Source organism: Thermobia domestica, chromosome 17 (genome assembly GCF_964235325.1).
Source record: "Thermobia domestica chromosome 17, izTheDome1.hap1.1, whole genome shotgun sequence".
Classification (NCBI taxonomy): Eukaryota; Metazoa; Arthropoda; class Insecta; order Zygentoma; family Lepismatidae; genus Thermobia; species Thermobia domestica.
In genome coordinates, this window is record NC_137470.1 from 167,021,857 (window position 1) to 167,046,444 (window position 24,588).

A 24,588-nucleotide genomic window follows, 5' to 3' on the forward strand; every position below is an offset into this window, starting at 1 on the left:
TTTAGTTAGCGTCAGATTCGATTCCCAGTGGGAGCTCATGTGCTTTGGATCCCACATTAAGCTGTAGGTTCATGTCTCATATAGCCTCGATGCTCAACGGAACGCTAAACTCCATATGAAGCAACCCATTAATCATTTTGTGTACTACCGTCTTGGTAGTGAATAATGATAAAATTTATTAAAAAGCATCTTCAGTTTCGTTGATTGGTTTGGAGCACAATACAAGTTTCGTCTGAATAGGCAGTGCAGTTATCATACAGCATTTTTTTTCTCACAAGACGTGTTTCTTTTGCAGGCAGAATAGTCCTATTTAGCACCGAGGCTGTATATAATTAGATTTACAAGTTCACGTGCGACTCAAACCACATACACTTTAGCCGCGGACTAACTTCGAATCTCCCACTACAAAAGGTTTGAACATCAGCCATTTACCCATCAAGAGCTACGTTGATGTGATCGCCATGTTCAAATTCTGCTGACACTACAACACCTCTGATAATTTGACTAGTGGTTTGAATTCTTCTCTAGTATCAACTGTTCTCCTTCATAACATTAAGGGGACACGGTGGCTCAGTGGTAGAGTGTGGGGTCTGTGATTCAATCCCCGAAGAAGTAAGTTCATGGTGGACAACATCGTGTCCGTGAGTTTTCTCAGGGTACCCCCGTTTCCTCCTACTTTATCATTCCACAATCATCCACCTGCTTTAATTATCGTCTCCCTTAGTCATAAAAGGTCATAATCGTGGGACGTTAAACTGAAAGATTTCGTTTAATTTATTTCACAACGTTAAGTGTTCCAATGGACTAAAACAAAGGTCATTATCCTCAGCAAAGTATTTTTTGATATTTATACGAATCGCAATTATTTTCATGTCTCCTCACTCAACCTCAGCTTTTGATGTATTGGTATTGAGGGCAATTAAGTTTGAGCTAGGACTTCATAATATCTAATATTGATTAAAATACTATGCATATACATTTGTATATATGCCCTGACTATGTATAGCCTATGAACACAACCAGATCTCAAAACTATTACAACGAAATAAAACTGTCAAGTGTTCCTTCTTTTAAAGAAAATAATTGGATGCAGAAGTTCATTTGGATGCTTCAGGTCAAAAACCTTCTGTGCACCATAAGGTCAAATTTTTACACACACACACACACACACACACACGTAGCACGCGGAAATCTTGTTTGCATACTTTTTGTCATATGTAAAGTGACATTAGGTCGATTGTCAAGCCACTTGAAACACAATAAAATGTAAAGGCGCCCTGCAGTCGCCGTGTACAATGACCCCCTCAGACGACAATCAATTATTTTGGGTCGACAAGTGGGCATAATGACTCTCTTTCAAGATGAAAAGAGCCAATAAGTATAGAACTGATGAGACAAGAAACACTTTTCTTTTTTTCAAATGTAAACTATCTTCGTTGCCATTGAAAAGTTAACTTTTATGAAGAATAGACGAGACGCGTCGGTTGGGATTGAATTAGCTTTTGGTTCTACTGAAGAATAACTGTGCAAGATTAAGACTACTGTTAGATAACTTGAAAGAAAGCCTTTCATTTGGTCCTTGTGGACTATCCGTCCCTCGGCATTCTTTCACCTATTATTAGTATTTCAACGCTTAAAGATGCTCCCTTCAAGATGCGGCTTCCAATACAATACTCATATCAAGTAACGGATAGTAATTGCCAGTGTATTATAGTTCTAAGCACAAAGATAAAATAAGCTCTGAACAAGCGCTCAACGATGCTACATAGCATTATTGTAGACTAAAGGAAGGATTTATGGAATGCCATTTTGTTTGCACAGGTTTGTGCTGTATGGTTGCAAAATATGGTCGCCTAATTTAAGAGAAAACGCAGAGTGAGAATATATGAAAATAAAATCTTGAGAAGACCCAAGAGGAACGGGAATGGAGAATGGCGCAAACTTAATAACGAGGAACTACATAATTTATACCGTTTACCAAACACTGTAAGGGTTATCAAATCTAGGAGGCTCAGGTGAGCAGGTCATGCAATCAGACTGGAGTTTAGTTGATTTTGAGTTTAACGTCCCTTTCAGCAACGAGGCTATATGAGACGTGGACCTACTGATTAACGAGGAATCCGAACTCCATGAGCTCCCGCCGGGAATCGAACCAGGGTCTCCCACGCCAAAGGGTAGTCAGACTGGAAGAAAGTAGGAACACTTTAAAAGTTTTAACTGGAAGACGAATCGGAAAACGACCATTAGGAAGACCTAGGCGCAGATAGGAGGACAATATTAAGATGGGTTTCGCTGAAATATTAATACAAAGTAGAAACTGGATGCAGCTAGCTGAAGATAGAAGTCAACAGAGTGCTTTTGTGAAATGCTGCATTGAACTTCCGGATTACATAGGTCATAGAAATAGATAAAAATTATTATTATTATTATTATTGTGTTATCCTAAATTTCTGTGATGAACCAATTTAGTTTAAATCCACTTTCAACAAACTTCAAACGACACAGTTTTGGACGCATCGTTAGGAACCAATTTACCACGTTATTCGAAGAAGTTATAACAACTCTGAAATTATATAAATTTTCGGATCGCAAGTAATTATTAAAACAGTGAAGTAAGATTTTTTTAAAATATGACTGATATATGGTTTTTATGGTCCTGCTTTTGCCAAATTATCTTTTTAAACAATTCAAGTCACAAAAAAAATATACAAAAAAAAGCATTTATCATAACCGAAACCACCTTCGTGAGCAACACACTCAGTATCTACGTTTCACCCAAACATCTTCAGAAAATTTATTGCAGTAAAAAATTATCATTTCACTTCGTCTCTGTAGGTAACCTAAGAATACTCTGGTATATTCCTGTTTACTGGAATCATAGAGTTCTAAAACAAATTGGCTTACGGAACAGCTGCGAATTGAAGTATTCCAGAACTCTTCTCTCTCATAGTCATTTGTAATTTTCGTGCCTAATGCAGATAAGTTTTGATAAGGACGTGAACAATCATTCGATTGCCATGAAGCTTAGCCCTTATAATAAGATTGCACGTTTAGTGTACAATATATTCATTAAAATGAAATGATGAAAGCATACTGTAGAAAGGGGTTTTTCATAGTTCCATTGCAAGAGCTCCAAAAGATAGATTGACCAACAGATGTAACAGGAAGTGAAAGAACGCGTGAACCCTATCTAGAGGAAGTGCTATTTTTTCTCTAAAGCCTCAGGAAATTGGTCAAAAAGGGCAGCAAAGGTAAGGGAGTCATTGGTGATTTAGAGAAACGGAAAAGTTTTAGAAATGAAAACAATACAGGAATAAAATCAGTATGAAATCGCATTTAGCATATGTGAGAAGCATCCATAGAGGACAGCACTAAACTGTATAATCATGAAAGATAGGCGGTTTGAATCTGAATACTAAAAACTAGTTGTTCGTCGTCGATAAGTCTTCAGGAGACAATGACATCGGTCATGAGGCTCTGGGTTTGAATTCCGGAGGAACAAGTATTTTGGCTGGAGCCAAAAATTGTTAAAAGTTATAGGGCGCTGGTCAAACATGTTCAAAACTGCTCGGTTCAGGTTTAGTACTGTCAACGGCTCGGCTCACAGTTCATTCGCTATCGATCTGAACCGAGAAGTGAGTCGAGCCAACAGCTCATCCAGCCCAGACGATGGGTCACCCGAGCCGAATCGAACCGAGTTGGTTGCTCACTCCAACCGAGCCGGATCGAGCTATCGGCTCAGTTGAGCTGAATCGTACCGAATCGATGGACTCATTTCAACGGAGCTGACTCGAGCCGATGGCTCACATGAACCGAGTTAGTGGCTTATCCCAACCGAGCCGGCTCGAGCCATCGGTTCAATTGACCCGAATCGATAGCTAGCCCCAACAAAACCGGCTCAAGCAATCGACTCAATTGAGCTGACTCGATGGCCCGTACCTACCAAGCCGGCTCAAGCTACTAGGGCTCAGTTGAATCGAGCCGAGCTGGTTAACATCACTATCCGGGTTGGGCTTCTGCTTAGGCTATAAAATTCGACCGTGCAGGTTTCAGCCTTGAACGTAAGACCTACAGTATATATTTATATTGGTGCTCACGACATCTGAGGCTGTCTCGTTAATAAAAATCTATTGTCTTGTTTTCACTACAAGTTCCCCACGAGATGCACTGAAAAGTACGAGACAAGATGCACCCTTGTCGTGAGAAACACGAAAAGTATTCCACATTACTGCTTACATTTCTCATGGTTTTCACTTTCCAGTCTAATCAGGCCATGATTTCTAAACGAGTTAAAACGAGCTGAACGAGCGAGCCATTTATCAAATTCGACTCGACTCGAAACTCGACCTCAAAAACAATGACTCGGTTCGGAACTCGACTCGACAAAATTACTTTTGACTCGACTCGAATTCAACTCGAGTTTCGAGTCGAGTCGAGTTTCAGCTCGACTCGTGTCCATCCCTACTGAGAATTTAGGGCGAAAATAACAGTACCTCTAGATAGGGCGTGACGAGTACTTCCTATTGGTCAACGTCTTCTTTCTGGGCCCCTTGGCAGTGGAACTGTGAATAAACCCCCTTCTGGCATGGCCATAGATTCTCACAGTTTTGTACATTTTTAACAAATAACTGTACCTGTACATGTGGCGATAACTCGCCCTTAATGATTTAATCAATGTATAATAAAAATGACAATAAGCTAAAGTTAAGAAAAATATTAGGATCTGCCTTACCTGGTAAGTAAAACCCACATGAAAGCTGTTGATCTGACAATTCAGTGACACTGGCTGGAGGTACGAGTTCCTGGTTTCCATTTGTGCGTTCTGAAATTAAATCCAGAACATTTTAATATTACGTTTTTTATTTCTTAAATATAAAATTCATTTACAAGAAATGAGCACCTGCTTTATATTACTCACATTCACATTTCAGATTAATTAAACCAAACCACTTGACAAAACATATACATTCATTTATTAGTGTTTCCATGTAGCACGATGATTAGTATTTGTGGTCCTGTGTTAGTTACCGGTAGGATTACAAGTATTTCGGTGTTGACGCAACATCATGAGGCAATTGGAAAAGACAGTGGACTCTGGTTTATAACTAATGGGGAGATGATGTGCAGATTACGCATAATGGCATTTAGTGGGGCATAATAACAAGAGATTTATCATATTACTTACAGTTACAAAGGATACAATGGATATGAACAAAACGAAATATACAGGGTGTTCGTAATGGGGATGACTGTTTTTAAGAGTAGTGAGAGACTCGAGTGGTAGGTTTTAATATAGTGAAAGACTCGGGAAAAAAACATGCAGTTTAAAGTAAACTCAAAGTTATGCTCAGCAAATTTTCATACTGATAGGACTAGCGGTGACGGCGCTAGTATCGTCGAAAGGAAAAACGGCGTCGGCGTCAGAAAAGGCGCAATGAATGCGACTGTTTGCAGAGACAATAAGTGTTGTTCAAGTGTTTCGCTATAATTGTACTTTGTACGTGGCAAATGTAATCGTTTGATCGATGACACTTTTTGAGAGTGTGTTTTTTTCTTTTAATTTTCTTCGTAGTCTCACACGTTCTAGTTTTCCGCATATGAGTAGTATGTGGGCCAGCTGAGGCAAACTTTGCGCCCCTGTAGTGTGGCGCCAGGGCGCCCAGGTCAATAACCTACGGATACATAACACCACCCCCTCTACATTTTGGCAGGGTTATCTTGGCCCACACCTATATTTTGGCAGGGATACGTAGGACCAACCTCCTTACATTTTGCAAATTGCAATTTCCAAAATTTAAGGAGTGGGTTGAGGTATTCCTCCCAAATTTTCAAAGGGGTTCACCAATGTACCTGTCTTATGAAAGAAAATGGACCCCTGTACACAGGGCACAGGAGTCAAAGTCCAAATTTGCCTCAGCTGTCGCCCATACTACTCACATGTGCCCTACCCATTTTGGTCTAGTGGCAATCGCGTTACCGTTGGTGCACGTGCTCCTGCGTTCGATTCCTGGTGGAAGAGCATTGAACGGTTTCCGATTGTTTGGATTCTACTTTAAACTGCAGGTCCAGATCTCATATAGCCTCGCCGCTGGAAAGGGACACTATGCTTCAACACACAATCTATCACACATGTGGTAACACCGTAGACGTCGTTAGTGGTGTTCGTTGTATCCATTTAAATTTTCAGTCTTTTATTATCGGAACTATTACCAGATTAGGGAGAAACCTGAAACGTTAAAAATCAATCTGCCTCCTTTAATACTATCAAAACGTGATGTATTTACCAGGAAAAAACTTCAGTGGTTGGCAACATTGGAATATTGCAGAAAGCACAGTGAGAAGTGAGCAGACAATAAATCCTAATAAACGGAAACAAAGTACTGCACAAGAAAATTACTTTTAACTTCAACGACTACAATTCATTGGAGTTGGACAAATTGCTTTCGCTCAACGATCGATCCAGATAAGAATTAATGCTCTCGCAAGAATTGCTGAAATCTAAAGAATGGGAAACTCAACGAGTGACTTTAAAACAAAGCTGAGTGCCGGATATGACAGTAATCGGTAAAAATGGGAAGTGGAAGAACTCTAAATTTAGAAGTAACCCGTCTATTTGGGGAAATGAAAGAATGAAAAGATGGAAAAATTCAGGATATCCAGAAGCATAGATGTACAATATTCGGTTCTCCGAATGTGGTCACTTGTGCACAAAAGTTATATGATCTTTGTATATACAGTTAACACGCGATCAGAAACAAATGTAATATATTCCCACTGGCAATCAAACTAGATTTTCAACATCAAAAATGATTATTAGAGGTACTACCATTTCGAATTTTCAATTATCAGGCAGTAAGTTTATTGACAACAACTGTAGAAAAATAAAATCCTAACTATATACGAAACTACATAAACTGAACAAATAAAGGGGTTCTTCCGGTTGACGTGGAAAGTTGACATTTGGCACGATTGTAGTTTCTGGAAGCTAACCAACAGAAAATTGTCTAAAATTCATATATATAAAGATATGAAGTTCCAAGGGGTCTAAAGGGGAGATGAAAAAATTCCCTATACACAAAGGGGAGATAAATCAAGACTAACAATCAAACGTTCTGATGCGAAAAAAAAAGCTTATTTTTTTTCTTTGATTTTATTGCGTGCTCCGTTTGTTCACGAGTCGCGGGGTTCAATTCCCGGTGGGTGAGTACAAAAAAATAACAATCATTCATTTTAATTAATTATCCGTCTCATTTAACCTAAAGAGCATAACCGTACAGCGTTGAACATAAATTTTATGTAATCTCATTGATTTTAGTCACTGTGTCAAAATCACTGTTCATGCAAATATTCGCAACTTAAGTGCCATTCGTTAGGCAGAAAAATGTATTTAACACTTCTGGCAAAATTGTGTACCAAAATGGACGTAACTAAACTCCTAATTAAAGTACAAAAATGACTTGACATAAATTGCAATAGAATTCCCTTTCCCTTGGTATGAATACAGTTTAAATACTCGCAAAAAAATAAATAAATAAATAAATAAATAAATAAATAAATAAAAATTTAAAAAAAATAAGGGATGAAAATTTTGAAAATTTCTCGACAAGAAAGTTCCCATATATTATATACTAGCTAAATATACCCATTCTTTGCATGGAGGATGTATTTAGAAGAAAACGCCTGTGGGAGTATCACCATTCATTTCAGCGACCGCCAAAACTATATAATTGGTCATTTCGGATTATTTTTTCACGTCTCGGTATCCCCCTCCACCCAGTTATTTCCGGTCCGCAGCCGAATAGGGTGAATTTGGAAGTTAATGCAATAGCAGTTTCACCATCGATCGCAGCGACCGTGAAAACTATGAATTCGACACTAATATCGGCCATTTTCTACTACTTTTACATATCCCGGTAAACGTCCGCTGAGACCCCCTGATTCGAATAAATAATAAAAAAAACACCTCTGATCCCCAGCCGATGGGGGATGTATTTTGAAGTCAATGCCTGTGGAAGTATCACCACTGATTTCAGAGACAACGAATAAAATGGATTTGACACTAATATCGGTCATTTTTATCTTTTACATGTCCCCGTATTTCCCGCTACTGACCCCCGGCCGGCAGCCGAATGGGGTGAATTTGGAAGTTAATGCGATAGGAGTTTCACCATTGATCTCAACGACCGCGAAAAGTATGAATTCGACAGTAATATCAATCATTTCCTATTACGTTTACATGTCCCGGTAAACGCCCCCCTGATGCCCGCTTGTTCGATTTTTTTTTTAAATAAAAAAACGCTTCGTCTTTGTCTGGAGCCTGAACCGAAGTACCCGTGACCAAAATTTGGTAACTCTCGGTCCACTCGTCTGGTCCTCAGGCCGCACAAAGACAGACAGACAGACAGGTGGACAACTCAAACTCTTTATTTTATATATATATATTAATATATATAGGGTATAATTTGGCAACACGCCCCCGCACTCAGGCAGGAAAGCATATCCCATTATTTTTTAAAGATACTGGCCTGAATACTGTTATTTTTTTTTTTCAAAAAAAGTAGAAAACTGGACAGTAAAAAAAGTATACGACTTTGTCAAAAGAGGAAAACCTTATGAAGGCCAGAAGGGTTAAGTACATTTTTGTGTCAAATCAATGCAGTGATCTGTGATAATTTACATGAGAAATATTTTGACGTTATGGACACCGTAGTTTAGTGCTTAGATCAACGGATTCACGCCCATGGTGGTTCCCAATTTTCGGCGTCCACCCAGTGGCGCGAGGAAAATTGAGGAGTCATTAGTAAAAGCCATGAGGGCCACAGTCTAAAAAGGACCTGATACGCCTGCTGGAGACAGGGTGATGCAGCGCGCTGGCCACGTGTTCGTTGCTAGCCTGAAATTAGTTCACCCAGTCGCTAACAGATGGAGTTGGAGCGGCTCAGGTCCACAAAAGGACTGTTGTGCCAAGTGGTTAAATTTTAACGTGCTGAATACAATGAAAGGGAAAGCATTTGTTTTTAAATTTTTGCCCCTCATCAAGACATTTGCTTTAGCAAGGCTGAAAGCATAGAGTTCTTCCTATGGTTGAGAACTAATTTTCTTCCAAACGACGATAGGGGAGGAGAAGGTATAGTGATCGTGAGTAAAATCGAATTAGAGATTTTAAAGTATTTACAGGTTTCCTGGCCCATACAACCGCAAAAAGTGATATTTCGATGTCTGCCAGTCCGTTCTTTCGTCCCGATGTAAAGGTCTTCACTCGCAATGAACCTGTGCCGTCCAACGCCTCTGCACCAAATTTTCAAGTTAAAGTTTTCATAAAATTATCTAGGGGCGGTTTTCGAATTTTAATCATACGTCGAAAATTAAGGGTAGTTTACTGAAGGGTGAAAATTCAAAATTGCTATTTTCTCGAAAACGGCTCTAACATTATTTCATTAATAATTCTATACTGTAGTATATGTTGTTTCTCTGAAAAAAAAATCGAGAAGGGATAGTTTACTCAGGATCAGATCATTTAGAACGATTTATCTAAAAAATAACTCTCACAATTTTGTTCATATTACCGTAAATACATTTTTCGTTAGTAACCTGATAATACAACATAACTCATATGTTCTGAATATATTCTCAAGGACTAGTTTACTTTTGAGATGAGTTCTTTTGCGAGCCACTTTCTTAAGACTTATGTAATTTTGTTCATATTTCATAAATAACTATTTCATTACTTACTTGACAACGTATGGATCAATTACTGGATCAATGCGGATGGAAAATTTTTGATCATCCGCCTTATAGTACGGACCTTGCTCAAAGCTATTTCCACTTTTTTCTTAAGTTGAATGAGTTTCTGGGCGGTAAACGTTTTGAAAGTGAGGAAGAGTGGGAAAATGCAGTGACCACTTGCGTTAATGAACTGGTGACAGAAGAGTATAACGTGGAAATTCTGAAGCTCGTGAATAGATGCAACAAATGTTTAACCTTTATATACCGGGCAGGGACTTGAACGAAATCGTAGACTCTCATGTTATGGGTCCTTGTGACCCCCCTAATTATCACAGGGAAATGACTAATACATACCTGGAAGGCTTATAGAACACTGGTTCGAATGATGTATCACTTCTGTAATTCCTGCCCTACTCGTAGAAGAAACATGAAATTGGAAAAAATATATATAAAAATACAAAGTTGGACCCTGGCAACCCTTAGGGTTACTCTACGCTAACAAAATGAAGTTAATGTGTAGGCAATACACTTGTAACAACAATATAAAAAAAGTAAAAGCCATTGCTGAAATACAAAACGAGATAAAAAATTCAGAACAAAATTTCTATAGAAATGTCATGTGTATCATTTTCGAAGGGCTGTTGCACACATTAACGTTGTTCGTTCTAGTACCACGTTATATGCACATCATTTTTTCATTACTGTCCATGTAGTTTACATAAAACAACTGAGAAAAAAAATCAAATTTGGCCCCTTCTCTACTCCCTCCACATAAGCAACAAGTACTTTTGCAGGGTATTAGCCTGTAGTGGACTACTGCATTGTTTCATATACCAATTTTTATGACTGTACCGCAAAGGGGGAAAAATGCCTCCCCCCAAAAAAAAACTGATGCAAAAAGAACAAAAATAAGGAACATGATGTTTACCCTTCCTTTCTCCGACGTGGTACTCCCACATACATATAATGCATATTAACGTCAAGTTTCATCCTTCGAAAACACACTGATATTAAAATTATCTTTCTACCTTAATTAGGGGTTGAGCTATTAAAGTTTCAAACCTGGACGCTGCAGTTGCATCCTTCGGAGTTCAATGGTTAAATGAAGGTAGTGATTATGTAGAGAAGTGAAGAAAGCTTAAGGTATACAATCCCGTGGCATCGAACTAGAACTATTGTTATTTTCAGTTTATCACTAAGTTCCGAAACAATAGAAAAAAATAAGAAAAGTAATCACATTTTATCAATTGTGAAATCATTTAAATCCTTAGTGAGTTAGAAATTACACGGATCGCAAATTACAGAATTCTAGCAAAAAGGATAACCTCGTTAGTGGATTATAAATTACCGCGTTTTCCTTTTGTGGGATTTATTACAACAATATCCCATTAGACAGCTGTCCTCTACGCATCGCTACATACCAAAATAATTAAACATTTTCTTCAGCGTGGTAACCATTACAAGTCATTCGTGAAAGACGTTACACCTGATTCTACAGAATTAATTATTTCGGGGGCTCTAGCCTTCTTAGCTCCCCCGCCCAGTTCTTTGTAATCTGAGCCCGCCGAATACAGTTTGCACTCTTCATTTTAATGCGTTTGCAAATAATGATCAAAAGAGAAAAAGTGCAATCCGCCACAAGCGTTAAATTACAGTACAGTCAGATTGTTTATCTTGTGCTGAGGAAAGCAAATAATTATTCATGTGTGTGTATGTAGGAACTTTTTTCTTTCTTAAGGAAAAAAAATGCGAGTGTGTGCTTTTATGATTCACAGCAACCTTCCAATTGCTACTTCTCACATTTAAAAAAAAAAAAAGAGAGAGAGAGAAGAAACATACACTCAAATATAAATAAACACATGTATAACCAATAGGAACTTCGAACTTTCGGCGGGTTGAAGATTTGGACCTACCACCTCTGGATGATTTTAGCGTCTGAGCGATATAGTTACATTTCCAAGTGCTTCAAGTGCATTGCACGGTAATCGCGTGTTCGAAACAAGGGTAATGGCTTGAACGGGGTCAAGGCCCTTTGAAATACCAGGAAAGATCGTTACACCTATTTTGCTTGTCTTCAGAACAAGATAAAAGAGCGTTACTGGAGCTGACGGGTGCCCTTGCTTTTTTCTCTCCCTTTCATATTGTTATCTAGGTTAATATCTCGGTATTTAAGTATGTCTTCTTTCCGAAACAAAAAAAAGAACGAGTTAGTCATTTTTTTGTTATTATGACATTGAAAGCGGACAGGTCATTATCTCCCGGGGAAGAAGAATCCGCATCGCTAGGTGGCTAATTTTCATACAATCACAAAAACATGCAAAGATGCAGTAGTGATTTACGGTGATTCACACAGTCTATGACAATCGTGAAGCCCAACCTGGGAACCAACATATAATTTCAACATTTTAAACTATACAAGTTACTTTTATTTCCCTTGTATAATTACTACAGGATAATGCAATACCACATTCCCTTAGTACTAGGTATAATTCTTACCTAGAGTCACTACAATTTTATTTTATAATGTTAATAATTTATTTTTCTGAGAATTAAACGATTCTTTTGCACTTAGATGAGCACGTCCTTCACCGTCAAACAGTGCAAAAACAGATGCTGCCAGGTTTTTACTAAAAGTACAAAGGCAACGACAAACAAATTATTTACGCGCGCAACAGATAGCCAAATCTAGACACATCTTGTTACGTTTAGAAAAATCTAGACACATTGTTTTAACGTAACAAGGCCTTAAAGAATGGCATCACTTTGAATATAAATAATTCTTATGCTGTTAGATAGATAATTTATAAATCACGCTAAAATTTAACCATAGTTTCATCAGTTGGACCCCACTGGGTCTATGAATAAGAAATATTACTAGAGCTCAGGGCACACCCAGATTATTTTTTTTTTATTGGGAGAGGTCATAAATTTGGGAAGGGGGATCCAATACTGCAAGACCTATGTGTATGTAATATTGAACCTGTATTATTCTACAACCGAACAAAAAAGAAGATAAGTAATTGTCAAGCATTGCCATCTACCTAGGTATAGTCTCAAAAATTAAAGAACTGGATTACCTTATAAGGAAAAAAGGAGTACAAATGAATTATAAGATCAAAATTTTCAAGTTGCATCAATCGTTTCTATACTAAATAAGTATAAAACTGAAATATTTCAGTTTAACGTCCCACGATTATGCCGGTTAGGCTAAAGGAGACGGTGATGATGAGAAATGAAATGGTGGAATGATCAAAGTGGAAGTAAACGAGAGTACCGCGAGAAAACCCACTCACACGGTGTTTGTCCACCACAAAGTTCACTTGGCGCGAGGTAGGATCGAATCAAGGACCAAAACAAGTATAGTTTTATTAAGGAAGTGTAGAGTCAGCGACAAATGTCCTTTCCGTTTGTAAAATTTATTTTTGGAATAACAGTAGAACGTACACCGATCATTTCACCGAGTTTCAAGGCTGGAACGTACAGAAAATTAGAAATTCTTTTTAATTTACTGAAAACTGTACTCCAATTGCTCTTCCATTCGGAAGTAGTTTACGAAACTAATTTCATCAAACAGGAAGAACTTTTGTCGCCGACTGTACAACTATATATACCAAGTTACGAAGTTGGGCGATCCGTGGGTACTCTCCTGTTAGAGCTAGGCGTAATTCCAGACCATTGGAAACCAGTTGAGCAAATCGAGACAATCGAAATGTTTCATTCAACAATCTGTTAAATGTCAATGGAAAAGGCAATAATATTCACTTCTATCTAAATTCGCATGTTAATTTAATATGATGTTCTGGTTACGGTGGACACTGACAATAGGGATGCGCACGAGACAAGATTTATGGCTGTCTTGTCTCGAAAATGTGCTGTAAAAGTGATGTCTTGACTCGAAAAATGTATATTTCTCTATTGAAAGAGCCGTGTCTCGACTCGAATTTTGTCAGGAAAATTCTGTCCCGACTCGTCTCGTGCGCATCCCTAACTGAGAAGTGCATGCTAGATTAATAGAAACTATTTCTCAATACATTCTTCGCAACATTTCTTAAAAATTAGAAATACCGGTGTGATTTGTATGGAAGATTAAGAAGGGTGCGTGCCTTTGATGTACAGGATCCGGGTTAGATTCCCGGTGAAAGAGCATTAAAATGATCACAATGCTTTGAACTCCACTTTAAAATATAGGTATATCTCCACGGTGGTCTACTGGTTAGCACATGTGCGCCTGCGCCTAATCAAGAGTTTAACTCCCAATGGAAGAGCACAAAAACTTAATTTCATCGAGCTCCCTCATGCCTAAGCCATTAGCGTACACGTCTTTGGCATGGGAGACCAGGATTCGATTCCGGGCGGGAACGCATGTGTTTCGGATTCTACGTTAAGCCGTAGGTTCACGTCTCATATAGCCTCGCTGCCGAAAAGGAACGCTAAACTTGAATAAACAAGCAAACAAACAAAGAAATGAGATTGGAAATAGTTCGACTCGTGTAACTCTACAGACATATTAATAACTCTTAAATCGTCATGGTATTCAGTGAGCTTCTAAAAGAATTTTGACTAATATTTCACACTTCTAGGGCGCAAATCTTTAGCAGTTCGTATACTTCTAAGAATTATAGCATAATCGGTAATTTCAGTATCTTTGTTTATCCGTACGTTCACATTATTTTCCTAATGTGCGATTTTCGTTTGTATGACCAAATTTAACTACTTGTAAAAATATTATGTTCATCCTTTCTCGCATCTGCTGCAACCCAAAAGTTAGTTCTTAGGCTTCGACTTGGGTTCAGCATTCCTCTCCAGCCGCGAGGCTATACAAAACGTGAACCTGTACCTTAATGTGGGATCCGAACAACATGAGTTCCTACTGGGAATCAAACCCTGGTCTCCCACACCAAAGGCGCGTACGCTATTAACATAGACAAGTTAGTTCTTGTAAGTGGCTTACAAATGCTTGCCGTAGTTTGTAGTTTCTATTCAAATTTTCAGAATGTCATTCTTTTTTCAACAAATTATATTTCTTTTTCAAATCTCAATGTCATTTTGTTACTTTCCTAATCGTGTTAAATGAAGTGTTTCATTTCAAGGTATTTCGCAGGAAGAGGTTGCTATCCCTCGTGAGAAGCATACCTTATGACACACTGTACCATCTGCAATTTCATTCAAATCGGTTCCTGGCGTTTACGAGAAACACTGCAGACAATGATGAATTTAGGCTTACTTTAGGTGAATGTAAAGGATCACTAGTCACAAACAGCTGGCAGAACGCATCCTCTATGTTTTCAATGTATTTTATACCGAACAATAATATTCGGAATAATTTTGTCAAATTCCAGAGATGAATATCCAAAGTTTGACCAAAGGCAAACTAAATCATTAGTTTAGAGAATAATCCAGGTATTTTTTTATTATTATTCTGTTCCCTTCAGAAGTAAGGCATGGCACTTTCACGTACGGTGCGAGACTAATTTGTTGTACGTACGGTAACAACAGGGACATCAAGTGTCTGCCATACTAAAAAGTAATACAAAATTTACCATTTTTCCTTTGCTTGTTTTTCGTAAGTGAAAGGAGATAATAATGCAACTTACCACAATCATAGACAATGTTATTTTACAACAGAAAATATCAAACTGAAGAACTTTCAGTGTTGTCATCCATAGAAATTACAGTGTTGCCAGAATAATATTTTCCCCAAAATCTAAGTTAAGGCAGCAACTAGAGGAATGAATTCAATTACATCTGATTACGTATCATGGTGTTTTGGTATCCTGTGAACTACTTTTTTTAAATAACATTATTATTTAATTTTAATAACTGTATGTTAAAACTATTTTGTTTATTATAAACTAGATAAAACTATTATTTAAAAAGTTCACAGGACATGAAAACAAATGCAGTTGAGTTCGTCCCTCCAGTTGCTGCCTTAACTTAGATCTTGGAGGAAATTTTATTCTGGCAACAGGGTAGTTTCTATGGATGGCAACACTGAAAATTCTTCAGTTTCATATTTTCTGTTGCAGAATAACATTATCTATGATTGCGGTAAGTTGCATTTTATTATCTTCTTTCACTTATGAAAAACAAGCAAAAGAAAAACAGTAAATTTTGTATAGTTCTTAACTTTGTAAGGTCTACAAAGGAATAAGGAGCACCAAAAAGCTGCACTATTAATAGGAAACGTGGTTACGTAAAGTCATTATTTCCTTGGTAATAGTCCATTTTTTTCACTATCGTTGAAAATTATTGATCAGCAGTATATTATGCTTCAAATTTGTACAGCATCGTGTTATCATACACAAGGATTTTTAACAAAAAAGACAGACATTTAAGTAGTGATACAGAAACTTCGTAAGTGGCCCCGCGCAGAGTACTCACTAACACTTTCGCTTTTGGTGCGGGCGGTCCTGGCTTCAATTTCCAGTGGGGCACTCAGTTGAAAGGATTTAACAGCTACACTGAGTGAAGTTTTTCTTGCTTATTCCTTATTCACACCAGGCAAATGCCGGGGTGATATCTTACAATAGTCCCAGGGCGCTTCCTTCCATCTTATTCCTTTCTTCCTCTCAAATTTCCTGGGCAGTTTGATCGACGAGGGACGTCAACTCTCATTGATGGGCTAACAGAAAACAGATGCCGAGAGCCCAGAAATCTAATTCCTAATCCTAAAGCAAGCCTAGGTAATAAACATTACACATTTCGGATAATATGCAACCAACTACACAGCTCAATGCTGAGTGTTGCATACCATCTGCATACTTCATACACGGAAGGCAAAAAAAAAAAAAAAAAAACATAATTCTATTCGTTGAAGCATTTGTGGGGATAAAGCTAAAGAAATAACTTGTTCATTTTGTAATAACGTCTGTAAGTTATTACAAAATAAATACAAACATTACTTAAAAAGTAGTGAACGAGGAACCAAGACAACTAGATAAGTAATCAACTACCGTTAAGTTCGTTTTCCTAGCCGCTGCCTTAACCTTGATTTTGGGGTAATTCAAATTTTAGATACACTGTAATTCCTATGAATGACAACACTGATAATTCTTCCGATTAGTATTTTCGGGTGTAGAATAACATTATCCATTATTGTGGTAAGTTACATTTCATTACCTCTTTTCACTTACGAAAAACGGGCAAAAGAAAATTTGTTAGCTTTTCAAAAATATGTAGTAGTCTATCCCCTTAACGTAATATATTTTTGGTAATTAAAAGCTTTGCTTCTTAAATATCACCATGATACTTGTAGGGTATATTAGTGGTGTACCAATGTTTAATTTAAGATAGTTTGCGTCTGTCTGGTAGCAGTGTTGCCAGCTACATAAAGTTTTAATTCCAGATTTTAGGGTGAAATTTTGGGAAAATTATCTGTTTTGTCTCTATTATTTCCCTCTTGTTGGATACATCGGAACAAACGTACCAGTATCTGGAAGTCTTGTTTTTGCTCTACGCAACGCACTATATAAAGTTTCAATAGGATAATTAGGGGAAGTACAGTTGAGGTTTACAGTAGACCTTGTTCTCTAATTTGAAAGATAACTGTGATTTTTTAAAGGTAGAATGAGAGATTTTTTTATTGACATGCTTACTTTATTAGATATCGTCACAATACTTGAAGGACATATTAGAGGGATACCAAAACTTATTTTAAGATAGTTTGTGTGTGTCTTATAGCAGTGTTACCAGCCACAGAAAATTTTAATTCCAGATTTTAGAGGGAAATTTTGGAAAAAAAATCTGTTTTTTGTTTCTATTATTTCCCTCTTGTTCGCTACACTCAAACAAACTACCAGTGTATAAAAGCCGCCTCCTTATCCTACACAGCGCACTATAAAAAGTTCCATTTGAATAATTAGGGGAAGTACAGTTGAGGTTTATAATAAACCATGTTCTGGAAATGGTAAGAAAATGGTGAATTTCTGAGATAGATTGAGCTATTTTTTTAAACAATTTCATGCTTACTTTGTTAGATATCGCCATGATACTTGTAGGATATATTTTTGGACTACTAATGTTTATTTTCAGATAGTTTTCGTCTGTCTGATGGCAGTTTTTCCAGCCAAAACAATTAATTCTCAATTTTAGGTGAAAAATTCGGAAATTTTCCATTTTTCCCTCTATTATTTCCCTCTTGCTGCCTACATTGAAACAAACGTACACTACCTGAAAGCTTCCTCCTTTCCCTACACAACGCACCATAAAAAGTTTCAATAGGGTAATTAGAGAAGTTGTAGTCTCGGCATATCTGTTGATTTTTGCTTCTGAGGCGTAAAAAGTGTCAAAATTTCATGTGTATGATGACAGAATTTTTTCTTTCCCTCTTTGAATGGAAGCGAGTGACTTCAGGATTTCACTGTACCTTTTTAACACACCAAAGAATTTTTAGGTGACTTGAACCCATATGGCAGCAGTGGTGCTAGATACACAAAATTTTGAAATTCGGTTGGGGATTTTTTTTTGTAAATTTTCACCCCTACATTTCCCTCAATAATTTCCCACTGGCAAGAGTACAATGTAACTTACAACAAAAAATAGCCACATCCATTTTCTAGAAAACAAGGCCTTAACCATATCAATCAAATAAATGTTTTTTGAGCATTAAGTCACTAACTGAAAATGTAGGAAAACGCAAAAAATGACCTGGATCCGAAAGGAATAATCACACTTTTGCTCGTATAGGAGAAAGAAACAAACGATTTGTAAGTTACGAGGGCTTCGACTCAAGTTCTGTTGATTATTTCAATAAATCAATAGATAATAGTTGCCAGAAAAAAAAACAGACATTTGAAAAACGAAACGTGAAAAAGAACGATGTTTTTTTCAATAAAACTTCACAGAAAAAAAACTTTTTTTTTTTTTTTTTTACAACACTACCTCCAATACACTACTTGGGATGCACTAAAGTTGGGTCGATGGGTCCCTCATGATTTGACTTCGTGACAGAAGGCAACGCAAGCAGAAACCTGTGTTTCTTTGCTGTCACGTCTGAGGAAGGAGCCATTTCTGGACAGGGTATTGACATGTGATGAGAAGTAAGTCCTGTACGAAGTTCCACGGCGCCGTCATCATTGGTTAGTATCCCATGAACCGGTTCCAAAACAGCCGAAACCAGCACTGCACGAGATCTTCCTCTGTGTTTGGTGGACTGCTCGTGGAATTGTGCATCTGGAACTGCTACCAAATGGTCAGAGCATGAATGCAACAGTGTACTGTCAGCAGTTGACCCGTGTTCAAGAAAAATTCAAAATTCTGGAGCCAGTACTTCTGAATTGCAAAGTGGTCCTCCTGTACAGGACAACGCTAAGCCTCACGTGGATTGGATGATCCGGAACACCATTCTACTCCTTGGATGGGAAACAGTATGGCATTCACCATACTCTCCGGACATTGCACCGTCCGATTATCACCTCTTCCATTCCTTGGAGAATCACCTCAGAGGATGCCAATTCAAATCCCTAGTAGAGGTGTAAAATGTACTTGATACATTCTTCGTTTCATGGTCCACAAAGTTCTACCTCGATGGAAGCCATGGCCTTCCAGAACGTTGGCAGAAGGTTGTCGATGCTGATGGGGACTATTTTTGATCTTCGAGGTACGTCGTAGGTGACATATCGATGTTCGAAGGTGGTGAGTGAAAAAGCGACGGAACTTTCTTGGTTATCTTTATAGATAAACAATACTCATTTCTGATAATATGCAACCAATTATACAACTCAGTACTGAGTGTTGCATACGACCAGCATACTTAATACTCGGAAGCCGAAGAATGCCTATTCATTGAAGCATATGTGGCGATAAAGTTAACGAGCTTGCACTTACATTTTTGCACTCATAACCAGCAATTGGTGATGGCAGAACATTGTAAATAAGAATCGGCTTTTTTACCAGAAAGTTAAAATAAGTTTCCGTTGATTTAAACTCATTCATTTTGCAGAATCTTAAGACAAAAAAGAGAAATTTGTCTCAAATTTCTAGTCGTGACGAAAGTGCAAACAGTTACATTTTCTTTCTTTCTTTATAGTGCGATATTTTGATAGAAAATGTTGCTACTCAGTGCCATTCGATTATGAAAATTTCCAACGTCTGCACCGCTCACAGCGAACTTCTTGTCTACGGATGCTGATGCAATAAAATGCTGACTTTATTTAACAAGAAATGCATTCCCGCCAAGCTGACAGTTTTATTAAGTTTGAAGGTCTTCAATGATAGGAGTTTAAAGGTTGCTTTGTTCATTTGATTTCTTTTTGTTTCACACAGAATGTATTTTTACTTATATGGAAGGAGGGACTATATATGATCTGTTTCTTTGAAGTTCAACTTTTCAGGCCATATATGTGTGGATTTAGTTTAACATGCGATTCGTATTACATATATTCCTGCACGTGATCAAACAGGTCTTTCGAACCAAGATTAAGAATGTTTATCATTAACTGCGAAAATATTGTAATCAAGTGTAAAGTTTACTCAAGAAAGGGAAGGGGAGTACTAAGCAACAGCAGCATATTACTGGAATGGTACTCTGTAAAGATAAAGCGTAAATTTCCTTTCTGATGCACTGGAAGAAGTGTGAGATTAGTGGTATAATTTCGTTCGATACTATTACAGCGATAACATTAAACTGGAGGATACCTTTTTAAAATGTTGAAGTACCGTGTACGATGATGATTTACCATGCTCTAATTGCTAAGACGTGTGTTCCACAAGGTTTTGGTGACTCTGACATACTGTTATTATAGTAATAATCAGTTAGAATTTTAAGGTGCGCACTTTTTTCTTTTAAATAAAAAAAAAACGGTTCTCCGAAAGTACCCAAGAGTCAAATAATGACTACAATTGGAAGTTGAGTCTAACCGTACTCTAAGTGATTAGAGCGTTGGACTCTCATCCGTGTGGTTGCGGGTTCGATTCGATTCCCGATGATTCGGTGCTTCCCAATTGTCCGCGTTTGACGTGATGCAAACTGGGAAGTCGTGTGAATAAAATAAGTGACGGCCACTATGTCCAGAAAGCTCTTAATGCGTCTGTTAGAGACACGGTAACACAACGCGTTGACCACGTGTTCGCCATGAGGCTAGTCTCAGTTCAGCCGGTCGCTAACAGATAGCGTTAGGGGTCATACTATTCTTGGGGTTATTCTTGAGAATAATAAGGTCGTCGCGAATTCTGTCGAGAAATTTGAAACTTAAAATATACAAAACGATAATCATGCCTGTTGTTCTGTATGGTCGCGAAACATGGTCGCTTACTCTGAGGGAAGAACATAGACAATGTATTTGAGAGCAAGATCCTTACACGAATATTCGGACCCAAGAGGAACGGGAATGGGGAATGGCGGAAACTTCATAACGAGGAACTACATAATTTATACGGTTTACCCAACATTGTTAGGGTCGTCAAGTCTAGGAGGCTTAGGTGGGAGGGTCATGTAGCTAGAATGGAAGAAAGTAGAAACGCTTTCAAAGTTTAGACTGGAAGACCAATCGGAAAACGACCATTAGGAAGACCTAGGCGCAGACGGGAGGACAATATTAAGATGGATCTCGCAGAGATTGAAATACAAAGTAGAAACTGGATGCAATTAGCTAAGGATAGAAGTCAGTGGAGAGCTTCTGTGAACGCGGCATTGAACCTCCGGTTTCCATAGGCCATTGAGTTAGTTAATTAGTTATAATAAGGTTGACTTGTGTGTATGGGCTTACGCTGTAACAAAGTTTTCTCACAAAAACAACAATGAACATTCTTTAGAGCTAACACTGTTAAAAACCGAAAAGAAATGTTATATCAAAATGTATGAACGAACGTGTTAGATTATGAACGTCCCACGTACAAAAAAAAAAAAAAAAAGTTTCAAAATTAACCAATTTAGAGGTGAAAACAGAGAAAATTATATATAGACACTTTTTCTCAGCACAACGTTAATTTCGTGGGAGATCAATTACTTTGGAGAGGTAGAAAGCTTCGGATAAAAATCGTAGCTCTCCATTAATCGATTCAGCTATAGACCAATTAAACCATCATGCCCTCAATCGGCTATTAACAAAAAAATCCCTACAGCGTTTTGAACATCACAGTTCGTGCACTTTTTTTTCTTTTTCCTGATCGGCTGATTTGGTCTCTTCTCATTTACTGCCCGCTCTCTTTAACAGGATGCCTAGAAGGGGGAGTGTTTAATGATACGTATACGGGTCGTTTCTTTATTGAACTATCACATGCATATATGGATATATACAAATATCAGGGTTGCCACAGCTATGCAAAAGTTTTAAATAGAAGCCATTTTACGCGTGTCTACTATTTACTACGTGCAAGAAGAATATGAAATTAAACCTTTCAGTTTAATGTGGGAAAATTACGCCTGTTATGTTAAGGTTAGTTTAAAGGGACAAGTTTTGTCGATAGATGTCACTACAGTCGTCGTATCTCTCTCATGTATTTTTTTACCTTTCACGAAAATTCACGACTTCTCTTACAAATTTCAAACTACATGTTTCAAAGTTTTAGAGAAGGAACTTTGTAACCTATCGAAGGTAACAATCCGTGCCGATTGTTTATTTATAATTTTCTTCATTGTTAAAACAGTATATTGTTAAAGATGAGGATACCCAATTTCAACAATTAAGCCATTTCAACAATGAAGAAAATTCTAAATAAAAAATCAGCACGGATTCTTGTCTTCGATAGGTTATGAAGTTCCTTCTCTAAAAATTTGAAGTTCGTAGTTTGAAATTTGTAAGAGAAATCGTGAATTTTCGTGAAAGGTACAAAATATGGGAGAGATACGAGGACTCTAGTTACATCTATCGGCAAAACTTGTCCCTTTAATCCAACCTTAAGGCAGACGGATGATTAAGGCAAGTCACTGATGGAAGAACCAGTGGAATGATAATTTTGGAGGAAACAGGAATTACGCCGAGAGAACTCACGTATACGATGTTGTCCACCACAAACTTGGCCGATAATCAAACGTGGGGCCCCTAAGCACCAGAGACAAATGCGATCGCTTCTAAGCCTCAAACGAATCTGAACAGATAGGCAACACAACTTGAATGTGGACAACCTGAAGAAAATGCTTGTGTTATCGTGCAATCAGAAGTTAAGTACGTGTTGTGTGGCCTGACTGTTTTACCAACTATGAAGATACGATTTACCTAATATGATTTTTTTTAATGTTGTATTTGATCACAGTATTTATTAGCATATTTTTCTTGAGGTTTTAATGTTTATAATGCTGATATTTCAATGAATTTGTTCCCTCATTGTTTCGATGTATTATGGTTATTTGTACTTCAAAAGTTACGCTAATTAATTAGCAGTACTTACAATTTTTAATGTAGATTAACAGATTTAATTTAAAAAAAACTAACCACTTGGTGTGACAGACCTATGTGGGTCTAAGATAATTTAAAGCCATCTGTTAGCGACATCCAGAACTACCTCCAACCTAGCGACTATCATATGGCCAACGCGCTACGTTGCCCTGTCTCTAACAGATGTATCAGGAGCTATCTAGTAACCATCATGTCTTTTAATCACGTGACTTCCCAGTTTGATGTACGCCGAAAATTCGCAAACCAGTAGACTACACTGTCCCCTAGATTTATTGTAAGCTTTTGGTACATTAGTGACACAAATATACAATGAATATATTCTTGTTTGCGATATAAACTGCGATTTTTAAAACTTATTTTGTCACCTGGTGTTTTATTTTGCTGCTCTTTAGCAATTTACAATAGCATTTAACGAAAAGACCAAAGATGAAGCATATACTGATCTACAGATCTCATCAAGCTGAAAAAAAATGAAACTTTTCGAGTGCAAATTATCATGTGTAGTGCACTTTAGAAAAAAACTAGGGATGCGCACGAGTCGAGTCGACTAGAGATTTAAGTGTGTCTCGACTCGTATCTCGACTCGAAAATATGTTTTTGTCTCGACTCGTGTCTCGACTAGAGAGTTTCTGTCTCGACTCCACTCGAATTCGAGACGTCTCGAAATTCGAGTAGAGACAAAATATACGAGTTAAAATATACGCAACCATCAGCCAGAACATTATGACTATCTACCTAATTGCCAGTATGTCCACCTTTGGCACGGATAACGACGGCAACGCGTCTTGGCGTGGACTCAATGATACTTGGTAGGTCGCTGGAGAAAGTTGGCACCATATATGCACACACAGGTCTCCTAATTCCCGTAAATTCCGGGAAGGGGACGATGCACTCTGACATCACGTTCAATCACATCTTAGATATGTTCGATTGGGATCAGATCCAAGGAGTTGGGGTCCAGCACATCACTTGATCTCGAAAAATTAACTATTAAGTTTATGCGTTCTGTACCTTTCTGAAGTAGAGCTCCCTCGTGGCTAAGCGGTTAGCGTACGTGCCTTTGGCGCGGGAGACCCGGGTTCGATTCCCGGCGGGAGCTCATGTGGTTCGGATTCCACGTTAATCAGTAGGTCCACGTCTCATATAGCCTCGCTGCTAAAAGGGAAGCTAAACTAAAAATCAATCAAACCTTTCTGAAGTAATAAATCCTGGAATTGGTTTCAGGGCTGTTTCTGAGTGAATGCTTTCTTCAAAATAATGTTAAAAATTATAGAAAGATTTTCGAGATATTCCAGTCGAGTCGCGATTTTTATGAGCAGCCTCGACTCGAATTCGAGTCGAGAAATACGTGTGTCTCGACTCGAATTCGAGACGTCTTCACTCGTGCGAATCCCTAAGAAAAACTAATTTTTAGAACTTAAAAATCGATGCTGTACTGTAACGACGCAACCGAGCTTTTCATTATGACTAGCACGACATCAGTACATTGCATTGGTTAATGAGATATAGTATAAAGTTATGGTTAACT

The 24,588-nt window shown here is 37.8% G+C and overlaps 1 protein-coding gene across 2 annotated transcripts in view; it reads right to left on the bottom strand.

Moving 5' to 3' along the window:
• LOC145674476 (uncharacterized) overlaps positions 1 to 24,588 on the bottom strand; it is a 1,412,137-nt gene that overhangs the window by 491,164 nt on the left and 896,385 nt on the right. For both annotated transcript variants that reach the window (XM_081744589.1, XM_081744590.1), the window contains exon 5: positions 4,733 to 4,822. In XM_081744589.1, coding sequence (XP_081600715.1) covers positions 4,733 to 4,822 — 90 coding nt within the window. The remainder of the gene's footprint in view (positions 1 to 4,732; positions 4,823 to 24,588) is intronic.